The 16,774-nt window shown below is 44.1% G+C and overlaps 1 protein-coding gene across 1 annotated transcript in view; it reads right to left on the bottom strand.

Moving 5' to 3' along the window:
• SLC25A20 (solute carrier family 25 member 20) overlaps nucleotides 1-16,774 on the bottom strand; it is a 412,128-nt gene that overhangs the window by 299,647 nt on the left and 95,707 nt on the right. The window contains exon 2 of the mRNA XM_069643324.1: nucleotides 9,102-9,194. Coding sequence (XP_069499425.1) covers nucleotides 9,102-9,194 — 93 coding nt within the window. The remainder of the gene's footprint in view (nucleotides 1-9,101; nucleotides 9,195-16,774) is intronic.

The following is a 16,774-nucleotide window of genomic DNA, read 5'->3' as shown; positions in this document are numbered from 1 at the left end:
GGGAATTTGGAAGTACGAATCTTCCAAATCCAGGGTCGCCAGGAAGTCATTCTTGTTCAACCATGGAAACAAATGTTGAAAAGAAGTCATTCTGAACTTAATGCATCTGATGAATTTGTTTAGGGCACTTGGGTCTAATATTCTGGTGCCACTGACTGTTCTTTTTGATAAGAACCGAGAATAAAACCATTTCTGGCCTTGTAGTGCAGGGTCTACGACTGCTTTTTGCAAACGTTTGTCAACTTCCAGTTTTAGATGCTTCACCAGATGGACCCTTTGAACCTGCAGCGGCAGAGAAGTAGGGTGGCCCACAAATTCTATAGTGTATCCGGTTCAAACAACTTGTAACATTCACTTGTCGGACATTATCTTCAGCCAATGATGTGTTGGTTATTCGCCCTCTCACAGGGGCGCGATGTGGGGGGTGTGCCGGCGCTTTGTCAATTCAGTTTAGATTGGGCCTTCGATTGGACAAACCTACGCCTGCCTCTCTGCGTGGAGTATCTGGTTGATGACTGTTGTAACTGGTTGCCAGCCTGATACGAGGTGGAGGACGACTTTGGGTGTTGCAGGATCTGTTGTAACCTCTGTATCTTGCTGTGGAGGCACGAAAGGGGCAGCGATCCTGGTATTTGTCCTTTAGGGAACGTATTGCTCTAGCTGTGTCTGTATCCGACGTAATGCCCTTTACACGGTCAGTATTTGGGCCTGGACATCAGGCCTGAAATTGGCTGTCTTCACCCAGTCCTGTGAGGACCGTACCATGGCCCATGTGCCTGAAACCAGATTCGGCCACAACATTGGCTGCGTTGATCAGAAGTTGCCTCACCATCAGCTATGATTGCTTTTGCCTCATCCTGGAATTCCGTGGACGAATGTTTAGACTGTTTGGACATCCTTAAGAGCTACCGGTCAAATCTTGCTGGCATTTCCAATGCGCTAGCTTCTCTTACTGTGGCTGAGGACAATACCTTCCTGCCCATGACGTCCAATTTGTTAGTTTATTTATCTGTGGGGGCGGTCAACAGTGAAGGCTTAGCCAGTTTTTTTTCCTGGTCACAACCGTAATCTGGCTTTGGATGTCCCATTAGACAAAGGGCGGGCTGTATCAGGCGCCTTATTCTTCTACCGACGGGAGACTAAGGCGAGAGTAGAAAAGGGGTTTGATAAAATCTTTTCTCCCACTTCCCATATTGTGTTTAAAATTGGGATAGTTGTCACTGTTCTTCTGCGTTAATCCCTGTGCTCGTAGAGCACAGACTTTTTCCTCACAGGCAACCTGGAGATGAACTGGGTCTACAGCCTTAGCTACTATCATGCATATCCAGAGCCCTTGGAGGCAACGGTCTTCTTGGTAATGCCTTTCTTGGCAGAGACATGTCACGTGATGTCGCATGTGGCACAGGAGAACGCTTGTATTTCTGAGGTCTACTGGGTGGTGATCCCCGAGATGATTAATGCGAAGGCGTCATCTGCTGGCGCCAAGGAGATGTGCCTTGTTGTGGTAATCCACAACCCACTCATGTCGGAGATATACTCCTGTATCTCCTTTTCACTGTTCTTGGTGGCGGTGAGACACTTCCCAGTCTCGATGTAGAGGGTACAAATAGCCAAGCTCTTTGTAGTCTCTGAAATTCCCCCATGATCCAGACTGCATTTGCGCTAGGTCAAAGGGATCCGAGACGTTCTCTGTGGTAGGTTGTGAAGGTGCACTGTTCTCATTTGCCGTATATGTGGGTCCATTTGCCACTTCTTCAATATCAACGAATGATGTTTCGCCGTCTCCATCAACAAAGACTCTTTTGCCGTCAATGAAGATTGGAGTATACAGTCTTGCTCAAGGACGAATAAACCATCGCTGTGGATGGCTTGGGTGTCGATGGCACACACTCTTCGTGGACATATGGTATCTCATAGACAGAGTACATCTCGTCAGCGGGTCCATGGACAATGCCCCGAAGATGAGGGCTTAGCGTCAGGTTCCTTACACTTTGAAGACTTTTTCCTTCATGATAATACTAGTTTTTATATAGCGGTAGCCCATCCAAAGGCATCAAAGAAACAGTTGTTGCTATTACCCACCGCGTGGTACTCAATTTATCAACCTCAGAAGGATTAAAGGCTGATTTGGCCCCACCAAGATTTGAACCTGCGTCAGGAGGCTACGCACAGATGTCAGAAAAAAGCACTCAGCTCAGTGTGCTACCTGAACGGCAATGATGGTGGCTCGTCAGGCTTTTAGTGCCCATAGAGGGTATAAGTGAGCCTTTATCACTCTTTCTTGCTCTAAGGTGGTGGGGAGCCTCCCCTTTCTACTGAAGAACATCTTTTTGAAGCTTGCTTCTCAGTACTTTTATGAGATGAGACAGGGGCTTTCTTTGTAGATTTCTCATACGAAAACTTGACATTTGGCTACAAGATGCATCAGGAGCGTCCTAGGTCTGCCTTGTAAAGTTTTTGGAGAGAAGGTCTTGCAGATCTCACAATCCTGAATATGAGGATATAAACAGTAAATACAATGTTCATGAGAAACCCTCATATAAACCACCTTTTCTTGCACCTATTGCAGTCCTTGAACAGGGAAGGCCTCTAGATGAATCCTCCCACTGGTTCTGCCATGGCTCGGAGGTGCTTTCAATCGACGATAAAAGACTAGGTGTGACTTTCCTGAGCCCAGGAAACGCACAAGGGGTAAAACTAACACTTGTTGTGCCAATGCATTGGAAACAGATAACATTTGTAGAGTTCTGGCAAAAATCAACGATGAAAACTCAGAGAAGAAGAGTATTCCTCCCATCATGTAGACTGCAGTGAAAAATGTGAAGATGGCTGCCCCGTCTGGGGTAGAGATTAAACCCTGCCACCTTTTTGGATGGGGTCATAAAGGACCAAAATCAGGTGGTGCGACTACACAAGCGAGTGCCTTTCAGGCATAATGGGCAATCTGTATTGCTTTTTTTTTCAATGGGAAAAAAGCAGATATATTTTAAATTAACCGAGGATTCCCAGTCTGAGGACGGGGAATATTCAAGCATGTGGATCTATACAACTAGACAGACACCCAACTCAGCTTCAAAATAACTATAGACAGCAAATCCCCCCTCCACTCCCTGCCCCACCCAAAGCTTGGGAACTCAAGCAGATGTATCAGTTATAGAAAATCTGGGAATAATCATTGACAATGGTCTCACCTTGGAACCATAATCACGCAATATCAAAAAATAAATTCTACCTCCAGCGATTAATAAGGATCCTCCACCTACCTCAATTATGCACACAGCGCCCTCACAATCAGCCCATTAGTATTATCTAGGATACACTATTCAAGTAGTCTACCTAGGAATGCCCGAACGCCTCACCAAAAAATTATAACAGGGTTCAAAATTGAAGGGAGCTGGGAGCTATTTAGCTCCTGCTTCTAGCATAGTAGAGATGGTTAGCTTGAAACCAACAGCTATCATGAGCTACTTTTGGCTCCTAGCGCCAACTGGTGCCTTCCAAACATGTAAATGCGACATTCACTTGGAGTATTTGAATGAAGAAGAATTAGAACACATCTGAACACAATGGTCGATCCAAAAGGGACAAAAAGTGAAAGGAGCATCACTGGTAGCTGGTTCCCCTGTTGTAGCTCCTGCCTACTGTGTGATGCCCAACACACAGGAGCTGGTTTTAGCTCCCGCTCATCCACTCAATTTCGAACCAGATAACGCATTCAAAATACTGCAGCAAGAATACTCCAGAGACTAAATAGAAGCAACCTCATCACACCAACCCTAAGAAGTCTAGACTGGCTACCAGTAAAGAAACATCAACTTCAAAGCCCCAATACATAGACCATAAATCATTACACGGACAATGAGCCCAATTCAACACTGCAAAAATTACCTGATACCAACCGAGAGAGACTTCAGATCTAGCATCTGAATAAAAATAAGACTACGAGAAAAAATTCAGAGGAACCACCTTCTCCCATCCGATAACCAAACTATGGAACTTGATCCTGATGCAACTACTAAAAACCTGGCTAATCAAATCACTGAAACATAGACTAACTATTCAACAACCACCCTCAAGAGCAGACCGCCCAACCCCGTACAATGCCTGCTGTTACGAAACATAAGCCGCAAGCAAGCAAACCAAGGGATAGCGAATGAAAATCAATAACTTAGCTACAAATTCATCTTGCTTCCTGTTCTGTGCCTCATGTACGTTTATAATTGTGACCATTAATACAAGTTTTATTTTATATTATATTGATTTTTAACTGTTAACTTGTTCACTTTTGGTGCTATTCCGTGCTTCTTCCCCTTTTGTCGGGTGATTTAAAGCAGCGTGTTACTTAATAACATGCTGGACGTTCTAACCGAACTACATTACCCAGACTTCCTGTAGTCGTTTACCCTTTGTATTTGTTGTGCAGGCGCGACTGCACCGGGCGCATCTAAGCCGGTTAGTGCCGGTTTCTGTCCTGTGTGTGTACGTGCCACTGATGCAGAGGGTCTCTGACTTCCTATGCTGCAAGAATCCCTCTGATATTTGCTTTGTCGGCGCCTGGTGACCACTTCACGCTCCGATTTAATCTTGCACATACAGAGTAAGCAGAAAGCCAGACTAAGCACAAGACCATGATGATTTCTATATGGCCTCCCCGCTCGAGCTCTCCAGTCATCCCTCGTCGCACTCGCACAATACCATCTGATTCAAGAGATATAAAAAAAAACTTCGGCCATCGTCGTAAACGCACGACTATGACCGATTCCTCTGATCGCTCTCATATTCCTTGCCCAATGCATCCCAATGCCTCTGTGGCTTACACAACGAGCGCTGCAATTAGCCCTGCACACAATGCATCTACAGGGGTTCATATTAACCCTGACCCTACCACTGGTTCCTCGCTTCAATTTTCTCTCCTTAAAACGTGCTCCATTCGATCTTACAAAGTGGAGATTGAGGACCTCCTCAGCTCGTCAAGCCCTGATTTTCTGGCTTTCACCGAGTCTTGGCTTAATGAAACCACCGCCTCTGAAGCCATTCTTGCAACTCCTACTAATTTCCAAATCCTCCGTACTGATAGTAAAAGATGGTCGGGGGACAGGGGCAGAGTAGCCTTATTTTTTTTTTATTTTTTAAACTCATTACACTGCCACCTGGTTCCCCCCATGAGGCCCCGGATGATTGCGAAAGTCTCATAACAAAACTAAAAATCTGACAATAGGTCAATTTCTATTGTTGTCATTGATCTCCCCCCGACCCTCCCAGGGTTGTTCCCCTTTTCGAAGAACAGCTAATATGCATCCTGAATAAGTTTACTAAGATCAATACCCCACCCCGGTCCTAGTGTTGGGCGACTTCAATCATTGGGGTGATCCTCCTTCCGACACTGCTACCTCCTCCCACCCAAAGGGTGTCCTTGGGGATATTGGATCTATGCAGGGGACATTCTGCCGAGCACACCCTTGACTGAGTTCTCTCTCACCACCTTAGGGTCTCAAATCTCATAACCTCCCCCGGACTCTGGTCTAATAATTACCTGCTCACCTTTCGCGTCAATACTCCAGGGTCTCCCGCATGGCTTGACACCAACCCTAGACTGGTTATTTCATACCAGGAATTGGAAAACAGTTTCTCTCGATAAATCACCCCTGCTCAGTGCCCAACTGGGAACACTGGATAATTTTGAGAGGGCCGCTGAACTAGCCCGTCATCTCACCGCCACTTGGAAGGTGCTATTAATTTTCTAGCCCCCATAAAAACGACGTGGAAAAAACGAAACTCTGAATAAAAGTTGGTTCAACGACAGCATCCTTCCCCCTCAGAAATTTGTCTGCTGAACGTCGTTAGCGCAATAACGCCTCCCAGTCTACCATGGCTATTTACAAACTACTGATTAAACAATATAAAGAAGTTACTATACAGGGTAAATCTGCTGTCTACAACACCTGGATTTTACAGGCCAAGTCCAGCTCAAAAGAATTATTTGCCATTCTCAACGAATTTAAGGGCACACCTTGCACGATCACTGGTCCAGTGAAGAACAATGACTGGTGTTAAACCATTCATAATGCCTTTACCGACAAGGTCATTTCTCACCAGAACGGCATTCAGGTCTCCAGGAATTCACTTAATCATATCAAATTGCCATCTTTGGTCTCCCCTGGACTGGAATCTCCTATAACTCCTGATACCCCCGCCCTCTTTGCATTTTCCCCCCATACTGAGACTACTATCCTTCAGATCATTTCTAGCATGAAACCCACGTCACGTAGGGATAGTGTTACAGGCACGCCAATGTCGATGTCCCCTTTCGAATTCTCGAAAGACAAGATGCAATACTGCGCGATTACCACTGGATGTCGGACCATATGCACAGCATGTGATTCTAAGCAGATTAACTAACATCAGAAATGAAAAATCAAATAAATAACCAGAGACCACTCAAAACCCACTAACCTCTTCTCTCCTCCACACAACCCACACCTCCCACCTATAAAACACGCCCAAAGAGCTAGTGAATCAACCGGTCAAAATTTGCAAACACACATCACTCTCTAAATCAAGTAACAAACCCTCCAACCTCAGACAACCAACAACTCAAACACTGGACAACGCCTTTTCAGACACAACCACTGTGCACAAAACCGAGCACACCCAGAAACCTCACATGCAGACAATAGTTCCTCCAGTTTCTGCATCCATGAGCAGATGAGCACAACATCGATCCTATCCCCAGTCTTCCTCACTAACCAGCCAAGCCACTTTTCCTTACAGACCCACGTGAGCGCCTGGAGACACTGAAATGGCAGCGGTGCATGGTATAAAATCACTTGTGGCAATTCAGAGCATTTTGCGATCTAATATTCAGCCAAGGCCCAATCAGTCACACACTGATGAGAAACATCAACTGTGATAAATAGGCAGCTAAACGCAGGAACTGAGAAAAACATCTGCCTTAATACCAAGACACAGGATGTTGCCCTAAAAATAAAAGTCAAAGAGAAAAGAAAATTGAACAGGTTTGTAAAAGAAATCATATGTTCTAGCAGTGCCTACACCGACATATATGACTTGACCGCCATTTCATCCACCAGTGTTAAGTGGAAGGCATTGAAGTCAAATAAAAGTAACCAAAAAGGAGTGAACACAGGTTTGCCTAGCTCCACAGCGCAATGCAGACTGCCGCTGTGCAGCTGTTTCGCTTGGTCAGCAGCTGAAAAAAAGCAAGGCAGTAGCTAGTCTGGAACTGCATGGTTATACTTTCTACCAGAGACTGTCGCATATTATAGGAAGCTGGAATTGTATTTGTTTCCATCATGTGAAATTGTGCCTGGTGGGGTGTCCCTGGACTTAATAGAAATTGTACATTTCGTAACCACAAACCACTTAGCGAAACGTCTACACATTTGCTATTTTGTACCATACTTCAAATGGAATTTAGGAATGGTTTTCGCATACATCAGGATGATAATTCTATGCTGGCTATATGGAGAAGAATTATGTGGATGTTCTATTATAAAATAATTTAGATTGTCTGAACTTGTGGGAATCTATATGCACAAGGAGAATTACTAGTGCTGGAGTCTGCGGTTTTAGATTAAGATTTAATTAAATCAGGAGTTTATATTCATTAAATTGATGATCGCATATTAACCATTAACTACAGCAACAAAAAAAAAGATGTAAAATGAAACAAAATACACAGTCATAACCACAACTGAAAGTGTAGTTTTGGTTCAGAAGGCAAAGAGGATTTTATTTATCCAAAACATAAACAGAAATAGTTTCTTGCGGATGCTTGTATAGATGCACTAGACAGTATTTAATTGTTTTAGCTTATTTATTCAGCCTTGAATCGTTTCATTTCTGATACAAATGCACGCCTTTAGTCATGTACTTAATAATTGGGTGCCTCGAACGCTGACCGTTGAGGGTCGCGTAACTAGTTAGCATGATGGAGTCTTGCTCGTTACTGGAATTAACCAGACAAATTACTAAACCAACTAAGAACGGCCATGTACCACCACCCACAGAATCGAGAAAGGGCTATCAATCTGTCAATCCTTTCCAGTCAGCGTTCGAAGCACCCAATTATTAAGTACTTGACTAAAGGAGTGCATCTTTATCAGAAGTCAAATGATTCAAGGCTGAATAAATAAGCTAAAACAGATACTGTCTGGCGCATCTATACAAACATCAACAAAATGTCAAGCTTTACTTCAGGGCAGTCAAATAATTAGTGGATATGAGGCAGCGACATGACTACACACTCACTTTAAATTAGGAACCTCGCCCAGTGAAGAGATTTACAGGCTGCGCACATATTACAATAGAAATAGTTTCATGTCCAACAGCAATAGTGTACCTGTTGTGAGACTGCTAAAAGTAACTCCAAATTCAACTGTGTATTTTCATAACCAAGTCAGTCAAAATTTATACTTCAGCCTGTCCCAAAGTCTGCTCTAACTTTTATTGCGTTAACCTTTTGAGTGCCTGCCTAATCGTGAGTGTACAGAACGCCGAACAAACACTTTAGCCATATAGCCCAGAGACTTGGAAAGGCATGGGTATGTTGGATAATGAAGGGTGTAATCAAGGGCAATGGTAAGTTACTCACAATAGAGTTGAACGATGGTGGAGTTTAAAGTGATACATTTTCCCGGTAGGGCATTGGGAAAATTGATTTACTGCCATCTTCCACAAAATAGAGTGTAGCAAAGCAAATTCACTTTAGGGCATCTGCAATGTGTGCCGTAACCGCACTCAAAAGATATCTTTTTTAAAATTTTCTTTTTTGATCAGGGGTTTCCGCACTTCTTATTTAAACCCTCAGGATCACTGAAGCGGAGGTTTATCCCAGAGAATAAATCCATGCATAGGCTTCCTTGTAAATTTACAATCTTTCCTCACTCAGCCTTCCTCTACTTACCTCTTATACCTCAAAAAGGTAACATTTTTGAGAAAACTGTTTCTTATAATAAATAGCTCCAAGCCGAATTTTGGTACATTCACCTTTGGGTTGAACAATAGCATTCTCACAATTAGCACTCGCTGTTTTCAGTTTGACTTTGACCACATACCAAAATAAATTTGCAAGTTCATACCTCTTTCACTAGTGTTTTCTTGAAGCAGTCCAAAGTGCCAGAGTAAAGTGAAGGTTGGCCCGGCAGGGACTTTGGTTGGGTTTGCAAACGGACCTAGAAAACAAATATCAAAATTACAAAACAAAATTACCTTAACTAAAATATTTCATTGATGTTCCGTCAAGAGGTGAAGATGGCACACTCAGAAGTGCAATGATCTTTAATCTGATTGCAAGCTTCTGCGATGCACACATTTGCACTGAATCCATCATAGCCCACTGTTTTGGGAAGTAGAACCAAACCAACCAACGGGTGGAACAGGCATAGTACAAAACGATCAATTCAATGAACCTTAGTTTAAAGAATAAAGTATCAAAAGATGCAAGGGTTTAATACATCATACACTGTCAGAAAGTACAACTCCCCATCTGCATGAGGCGCAATGCAGAATACCATAACCAAACTCCAGTTGACTGAACATACTGCAATTAATCTTAATGTTCACTACACTTAAATCTTTTCAGAGAAACATTTGGTGCACAACAAACATTTTCTACAAAAGGTATCTTTGGATGGGTAAGGATCTCTTGGTCAAATGCCAAATTGTTTTCAAATACCAGCTGTGACCGCAACAGCACGTTTTCACATGACGCTGGACTTAATTATATAATAAAGTATTTTAGCATCTTGTGTGCCCAACGACTGATAATAATTGCACCCTATGTGGAGCATACATTTTCTTCTAGGAAATGATGAAGCTCTGGCCACTCCCATACTAAAGAGGATGGCTTTTTACCCCTGGTAGTCTTATACTCCATTTACGAGGAGAACTAAATAACCGCATTTGTGACCTGTCTGGAGATACAAAATGGAAACTGAACAAAATGTAACGACATCAGTCAAAAACATTGTATCACGCATTAGTTTCTCGGCCTTCCTGTTACACATGATATTTGTAGTGGATTCGCCAAGAAGTATAGCTTTTGGTAGACTATTGTATTTAACATGGACAAAGATGTGTCTTCACTCTTTGACAGATGAATAAAAGGACTGGACAAGGAGACTGTGTCCTCTACTGAAAATCACGGATCCGCAGTAGGGGGCATTCCTGCTTATAATTGATATTTCTAACTTAAGATCTAGTTTAAGCATTACAGAGGTTCAGAAGACCATGGCAATCGATTGAACGCTGCTGCCTTCCAGAACACTTGCATGCAACAGTCAAAGAGAAAATTAAGTAAACTGACTAATTTGATTGTCAGTTCAGATTTAACAGTGCATTTTAATAAATACTATGTTGCTACTGTATCTGCATAGATATTTAGAGCTCTGAAATTTATTTGTATTTTTACATAAACCTAGAATAATGATGCATTTATTTTCTGGCATCTAGCATTTGAGGAAGAGAGCTTTGAGCTGGTAAAATAAAAAAAGATAAATAAGGTTACACATGGTTCCATGATCATTTGCCTTTGGCTCCAACCAACATAATATAAAATTTAAAAAAAACCTACCTGCTTTTTTATATTAGGGGAGGCAGGGGAGAAGTACTATTGTCTTGTGGAAAAACAGCAAGTTAAAATCGTAGTATGTCGATGGCCTTCGCCTATAGAGGGAAAGTAGGTTTAGGTTTGTACTGGATCTTCTGTTATTTGATACAGTATCACAATTAACACTGTGTAAAACATTTTGGCCTTCCATGGTCAAATTCATTTTCCACTGAAATTGGGATATTACTGATTGTCCAGTGGCGAGTGGTAGTGGTAATTTCTAAGAAAGTGCGAGGTGGGGTTTGGGGTCACTGAAGGGCGTAATTAATAAAGGGCAATGGTAAGTTAAACACAATTCAGTTGAATGGTGGTGGAGTTCAAATTGATATATTTTCCCCAGGTAGGGCAGTCAACTTCAAGAAATAAACCAAAAGGTTTGTTTCGATTCTTGATTGGAGTTCAGATGGCTTTTAGTACTGGAGGAACCTTCTCTGGCTCACCTTGTGCCAACAACGATAGATCCAGGAGCTGGAAACATTGAGGTGTCCCAAAGGAAAGGTTTTAAAAAAAAAAAAATAAAAAAAAAAAAAAAGTTATTCTTCATTTATAACACACTTAATACCAGCGAGCGGTTTCTAAGTGCGGAATTCAAGCCTGTGTTGCGCTGGGTTGCCTAGCTTCCAAGACAAACGCATTGCCCCCGAGCTTTCCTTCCTCCTTGAGTAACAGCTTAGTGAATCACCCTTTAATTCTGCTAGGATTGCATCCTACGCAATAGATACAAATGTCCTCTATCAAAGTTAAGATGAGACAATCATGTACGCCTTCTGGAGGCAATTGACGGACACCATACACCCGAGAAGTCCGCAAACACTTGCAACCTTTTCCCCACAAAGAGCAAGTCCATAGTCTCCTTTTTTCAATACATAAAGGGAGGTTATACCCAAGAAGGCAAAGCAAAGGACCAGGCCTGCTGCCCTGCCCTCAAAAAAAGAAACCATCAAAATGGTACATGGGCCGATGCAAAGAGGTGTTCACACAAGCTCACTGGGCAACCACCAGTACTTTTAAAAGCAGGAAGGTACAGAATCTAATAAGCGGTGATGGCCCAAGGAAAGGGAAAGTACAATGGATGAAGAGTACAGTAGTCACTGCTCTGATTAACGTAATCCTGCATCCCATTCTCTTCATATTTCTGGGAAGAAAACAAAAGTAACCTACAACACTAAATGTATGAACGGACAGTAAAGGTGAAGCAATTCATTCAAACATGTTCTAAAGACATCCTAGCCAATCCAGAGGTATCAAGCTTGAACCAGAATACAAAGGGTAAGGTTTGCCAAAGGCAAGAGGTGCAACCCAAGTAGGGGCCTTGCAGATTATTTTCTAGAGAACCTGCCTTTGAAAAGCTGAAAAGGCATGGATCCTCAAAATGGGAGGAATCCTCCTGATCTTGTGTTATTCCAGAAGGGACAAGAGGTCTCACTCTAGGATGGAAAGCATGTCTCCAATGGGACACCAGCTAGCACTTAAGGCCCACGGTGAATCAAGGTTAGAGAACTTTCTTCGGATCAATTAAGAACTCATAATAAAGGTGGGGACATTACCAGACTATGCCTAAGACCGGAGGCGAGCATTATGCTCATCTTTCTTATTTCAAACAGAAAACACCAATAAAAAAACTACCATTTCGCAAAAAGTCTCTTTATGGTAGTTTTCCTGTTGGCAAGTTTTACCAATGAGGACCCTTTCCTTCCTCGAAGCCACCTCCTATCGTGGACCCTTCCTCTTATTTGGCTGCTCTTCGGCAGATAAATCACGTTATGTTGATTAGTGCTTGTAATGAAAGCGGTCAACTGTTGAACTGATCGATTGTTTCATTTTATATCAGGGTTTGCGAGTGGCGCTGTAAGAGGTAACTTTTATGCCATTTGAGAATGAGCGCAGGCAACAGAATAATTCAGAGGACCCGAGCAGCTTCAGAAGCACTTGGGACGGGTCCGAGTGGATTTGTTCACGCTATGACGCGGACCTGCGCAAGCAGCGCTCGGCCCTCATAGTTCTGAAGCAGGTCTCCTGTATGTTAGAGGAAAGGACGTAAAGATGGCATGTTGATCCCCTAATCAGAAGGGATTGGTAAAGTGAGCAAAGCATACAGGTCTCATTCCAGAGTGTGCCAAAAGCTGTGAGGAAGAGAAGGCAGTAACAATATTTGTGAGTGTTTTACAGTAGAAACTCTCTAAGTGGAATTTCAGTCACACCCTAGAATGCTCCCATGGCCCACAAGGACAGCACAGAGCAGTGAGAGAGGAGCGAGGGGAGTCAGTAAGATCTGATTCCAGAAGAAGAGAGACCACACCACAAGTTTAAAAAAAGTATTTGGGGGGGAGAGGGGAGGGTGTCAGTCTCTGGTACAAGCAGTTTCTCAATGGGTCAAACCGATTCAGGACAGGTTAGAGGTCTTGGAAACTCTGTTGGGCAAAAAGACATCACAAAAGAGTGCTAGTAAGACTGATGTTTCACATGCAGAGGTAGGTCCTCTGGACACCATACAAATAGGGGTTGCCACACAGGGGAGACGTAAGACCCAGAAGAGATTACGCTCTTCTCCCCCAGGTACTCATGAAGGGGTCAAACGAAAGCCCCAGGAGGCAGCGGACACATTCGACAAACTAAAAACCTCTTTCCTCAAGTCAGCAATGCCAAGCCTCAGACCCCGGGGCGAAAAACATAGAGGATACAGACACATCTGTTGATGATGATGATGATGATGATGATGATGATGATGATGATGATGGGCAGGATGACACCCCACATGCAAGAGTGTTCGTACCCAAGTAATTGATCCCAGCACAGTGCGACAGTACCAGATGCCACAGAAGACATGTTGGACATGTTTGAACCAGATAGTATTCGGCAGCCAAGGACCAAGGACAGGCTGCCTTCGCCCACGGTGATGCTATATATGACTCAAATGAAAAGCCACTTGAAAAACACAAGGTTTCAAATGAGGGCAGAATGTCCCAGGTCCGATCTACCTGGCAAAGTAGCGCAGATCCAAAAATGACTATGTGCATAACGAAGACTGCAAAGGATAATCGAAAAGGCATTGGTAGGGCATGGAAAGGATGCCAGGACAAAGAGCTACATCTGGCGGGCCTATAGCCAAGATAATGGACCTCGCAGAGAGGGCCATTGACACTGCAGAGCCGGTCGACCGACAAATACTAGCAAATTGGGCACAGCGAGCAGTGTGTATGCTGGGCAATAGCAATTGTGGTGTGTAGCAAGGCTTTCACCAAAGATATGAACACTTTTGTAGGCACCTATACAACTCTCAAAAAAGGCCCAGACGTCACCCGGTCAATTCAAATCTCAGAGACGACCTCAAGGGCCTAGGGCGCCTTTTTCCCAAGCAGGTGCAGAGGATTCAGAGGGTGCAGGAGCAGAGGCTCATACAGACACCAGCGCGTCCTCAAACATAAGACAAGAACTTCTGCAAAACCCACCAGTAGAGGGCAGGACAGCACAATTTGTGGCCAATTGGCGCAGGCAATCAGGTGATGCATGGGTAATTCAGGTAGTAGAGGGGTTGATGCTCGAGTTTGCAACAAGGCCAAAGCAAAAGCAGATCCCATTGTAAATTCGGGTCTTGCAGGCAGAGAACAGTCTCCTAGACTCAGAGACAGAGTTATTGTTAAGAGATGGAGCCATAGAGAAAGCGGAGCCACGGTCTAAGTTTCAACAGCAATATATTATTGGTACACCAGAAGAACAAAGTGAGACCAGTCATCAACCTCAAGCGCTTGAACGATCATCTTGTGTACAGACACTAAGTTGGAGGGGATTCATCCATTAGGACATCTCCTGAGGAGGGATGACTGGTCAGCAGTTAAGATTTAAAGGATGCGTACCTTACCATACCAGAGGTGCTGGAGCATCGTCCTTATTTGAAGTAAGCAGTCCTGGTAGTTCAAGTCACCCATTTGGCCCATCATTCGCGCCATGGCCATTCACCAAAGACATGAGGCCAATGGCGGCTGCGATTAAACAGAGAGCCATAAGAATGACAATAAATCTGTTATGTTACGTTAGGCATACTTATTGAGCGCACGTTCGCCAAAGGCATCTTGGCGCTGGAGAGGAGAGAGGATCACTCTACACACCACAAAAGCACTTAAACAAATGAGTTTTAAAGCCTTTCTGACGGCAAGGTGGTTATTCAAGCATTTTAGATGGGGTGGCAGGCCATTCCAGAGTCGGGGTGCAACAACAGAGAAGGCCCGCCCACCACAGCGTGAACGGCGAAAGACAGGAGCAACAAGTAGGCCAGTTGATGCCGACCACAGAGGCTGCGATTAAACATAGCGTGAGAATTTAGCACACAGATATTCCAGCACTTGGGACTGGAGGGCACGGTCAACCAAGCAGAGTTTTAAAAACAATGTGCTGGGCAACCGGCAACCAATCTATGGTCTGCAACACCGGGGAGATGTGAGCACCATAAGGGGGAACCAGTGGCAACCCGAGCAGCCATTTTCTGTAACCGTTGCAGCCGCTGGATGAGTATCTTAGGTTGGGATAGATAAAGGGAGTTGCAATAGTCTAAGCGATTAAGCACAAGAAGCGGCCACAACAGGAGGATGAATAGGAGTGGGGACAAAAGGGAGAACCTTCCTGAGAATACGTAGGTGGAAATGGGTGATTGGATGAATACAGCAGCAACCTGGGGCTCTATTAAAGAGTGGACCAGATTATTATCCCCAGATTTCTAACCTCATCAGTCGGGATCGGAAGGTGACCCAAAGAGGAAGGCCAAAAGGAAGACACCCAAAGGGAAGGATCAGGGGGGGAATCTCACCACCAACACCTCAGTTTTATCCCCATTCAACTTCAGTTGCGGTTCATCCAATCACCCACGGCTGTCAGACATTTCCACATACCCGACGACATCTCAGCCTGAGCGATATCCAGTCAGATCAGGATCTGAGTGTCATCGGCATACGATTAGCATCTCACGCCGAAGGAGCGGATGAGACACACAAGGGGCCAGATGTAAATTTTGAAGAGAATGGGGGACAGAGCGGAACCTTGTGGGACACCACACAGAAGAGAGAAAACAGAAGAGAGAAAATAGGGGAGTGAAAGAGTGAATTCTATCGGCCAGGAAGGAGGAAAACCAGGCGTGAACCTGGCCAGAGATCCCGACTTGGGCCAGGTGGTCGAGCAGGATGGGGTGGAGATTACGACTTGGACCAGGCGTTCCAGCAGGATGGGGTGATCAACAGTGTCGAATGCTGCTGACAGATCCAATAGAATAAGAGATCCTACCCCACCTGCATCAACCATCCTGGTCATATCGTCCAAAACCGAGATCAGGACACTCAGTTCCCAGACCTGGCCTGAACCCAGATTGGACAGGATCGAAAAGTCCAGTAGACTCCATAAAATATGACAGCAAAAGGAGAAACCAGAGACTCAAGGAGTTTCATAAGAAACAGCAGGAGTGAAATGGAATGGTAGTTAGATGACACCAAAGGATCTAGTGAAGGTTTTTTAAGGAGAGGGATTACTGTGGGGGCCTTAAGTTCGGGGGGGATAAAGCCAGTTTGACAGGAATTATTCACTGCCATAGTAATCTCAGCCAACAGTTCAGAGGAAATGTCTTTCATAGTAGCCAAGGGAGACCCTGACTTAATGCGAGAAATGGCAGACTGGACATCCAAGTGAGTGAATTGAAGAAATATAGACATTCGCCCAGAGAGCTACTGGTCTATGTGGGTAGGAGATCCAGATGTAATATTAGGGTCAATCGGAAGACAGGGGACCACAGTAGCAGTTTGCTTTAAGGTCTGGGCAATATTAATACGAATAGTATCGATCTTTGTGATGAATAAACAAGCCAGATCATCACAGAGATCTTGGGTGGGAAGGACAGAGGGAGAGTGCGGCTGCGGACGAAAGGGTCTCACTACAGCAAAGAGTGATAGGTTGACAGATGGAAGTTTCGATTTTGTGAACAAAGAAGGCTTTTTAAGCTGGCAAAATAGCTGAAAAGTAAGCCATAGCACATGCTTTGAAGCACACTTTTAGACTAGGATCATACATCCGCCGCCATTGTCGTTCTGCCAGTCTCATGGTAAAGTGCAATGATCTAAGGTTATCTGTAAACCAGGGCTGTGAAGGAAGCCTTTGAGGCTGAAT

This window comes from Ambystoma mexicanum, chromosome 2p, assembly GCF_040938575.1.
Source record: "Ambystoma mexicanum isolate Mex_15411 chromosome 2p, UKY_AmexF1_1, whole genome shotgun sequence".
Taxonomy (NCBI): domain Eukaryota; kingdom Metazoa; phylum Chordata; class Amphibia; order Caudata; family Ambystomatidae; genus Ambystoma; species Ambystoma mexicanum.
This window is presented reverse-complemented; position numbering and strand designations above follow the sequence as displayed.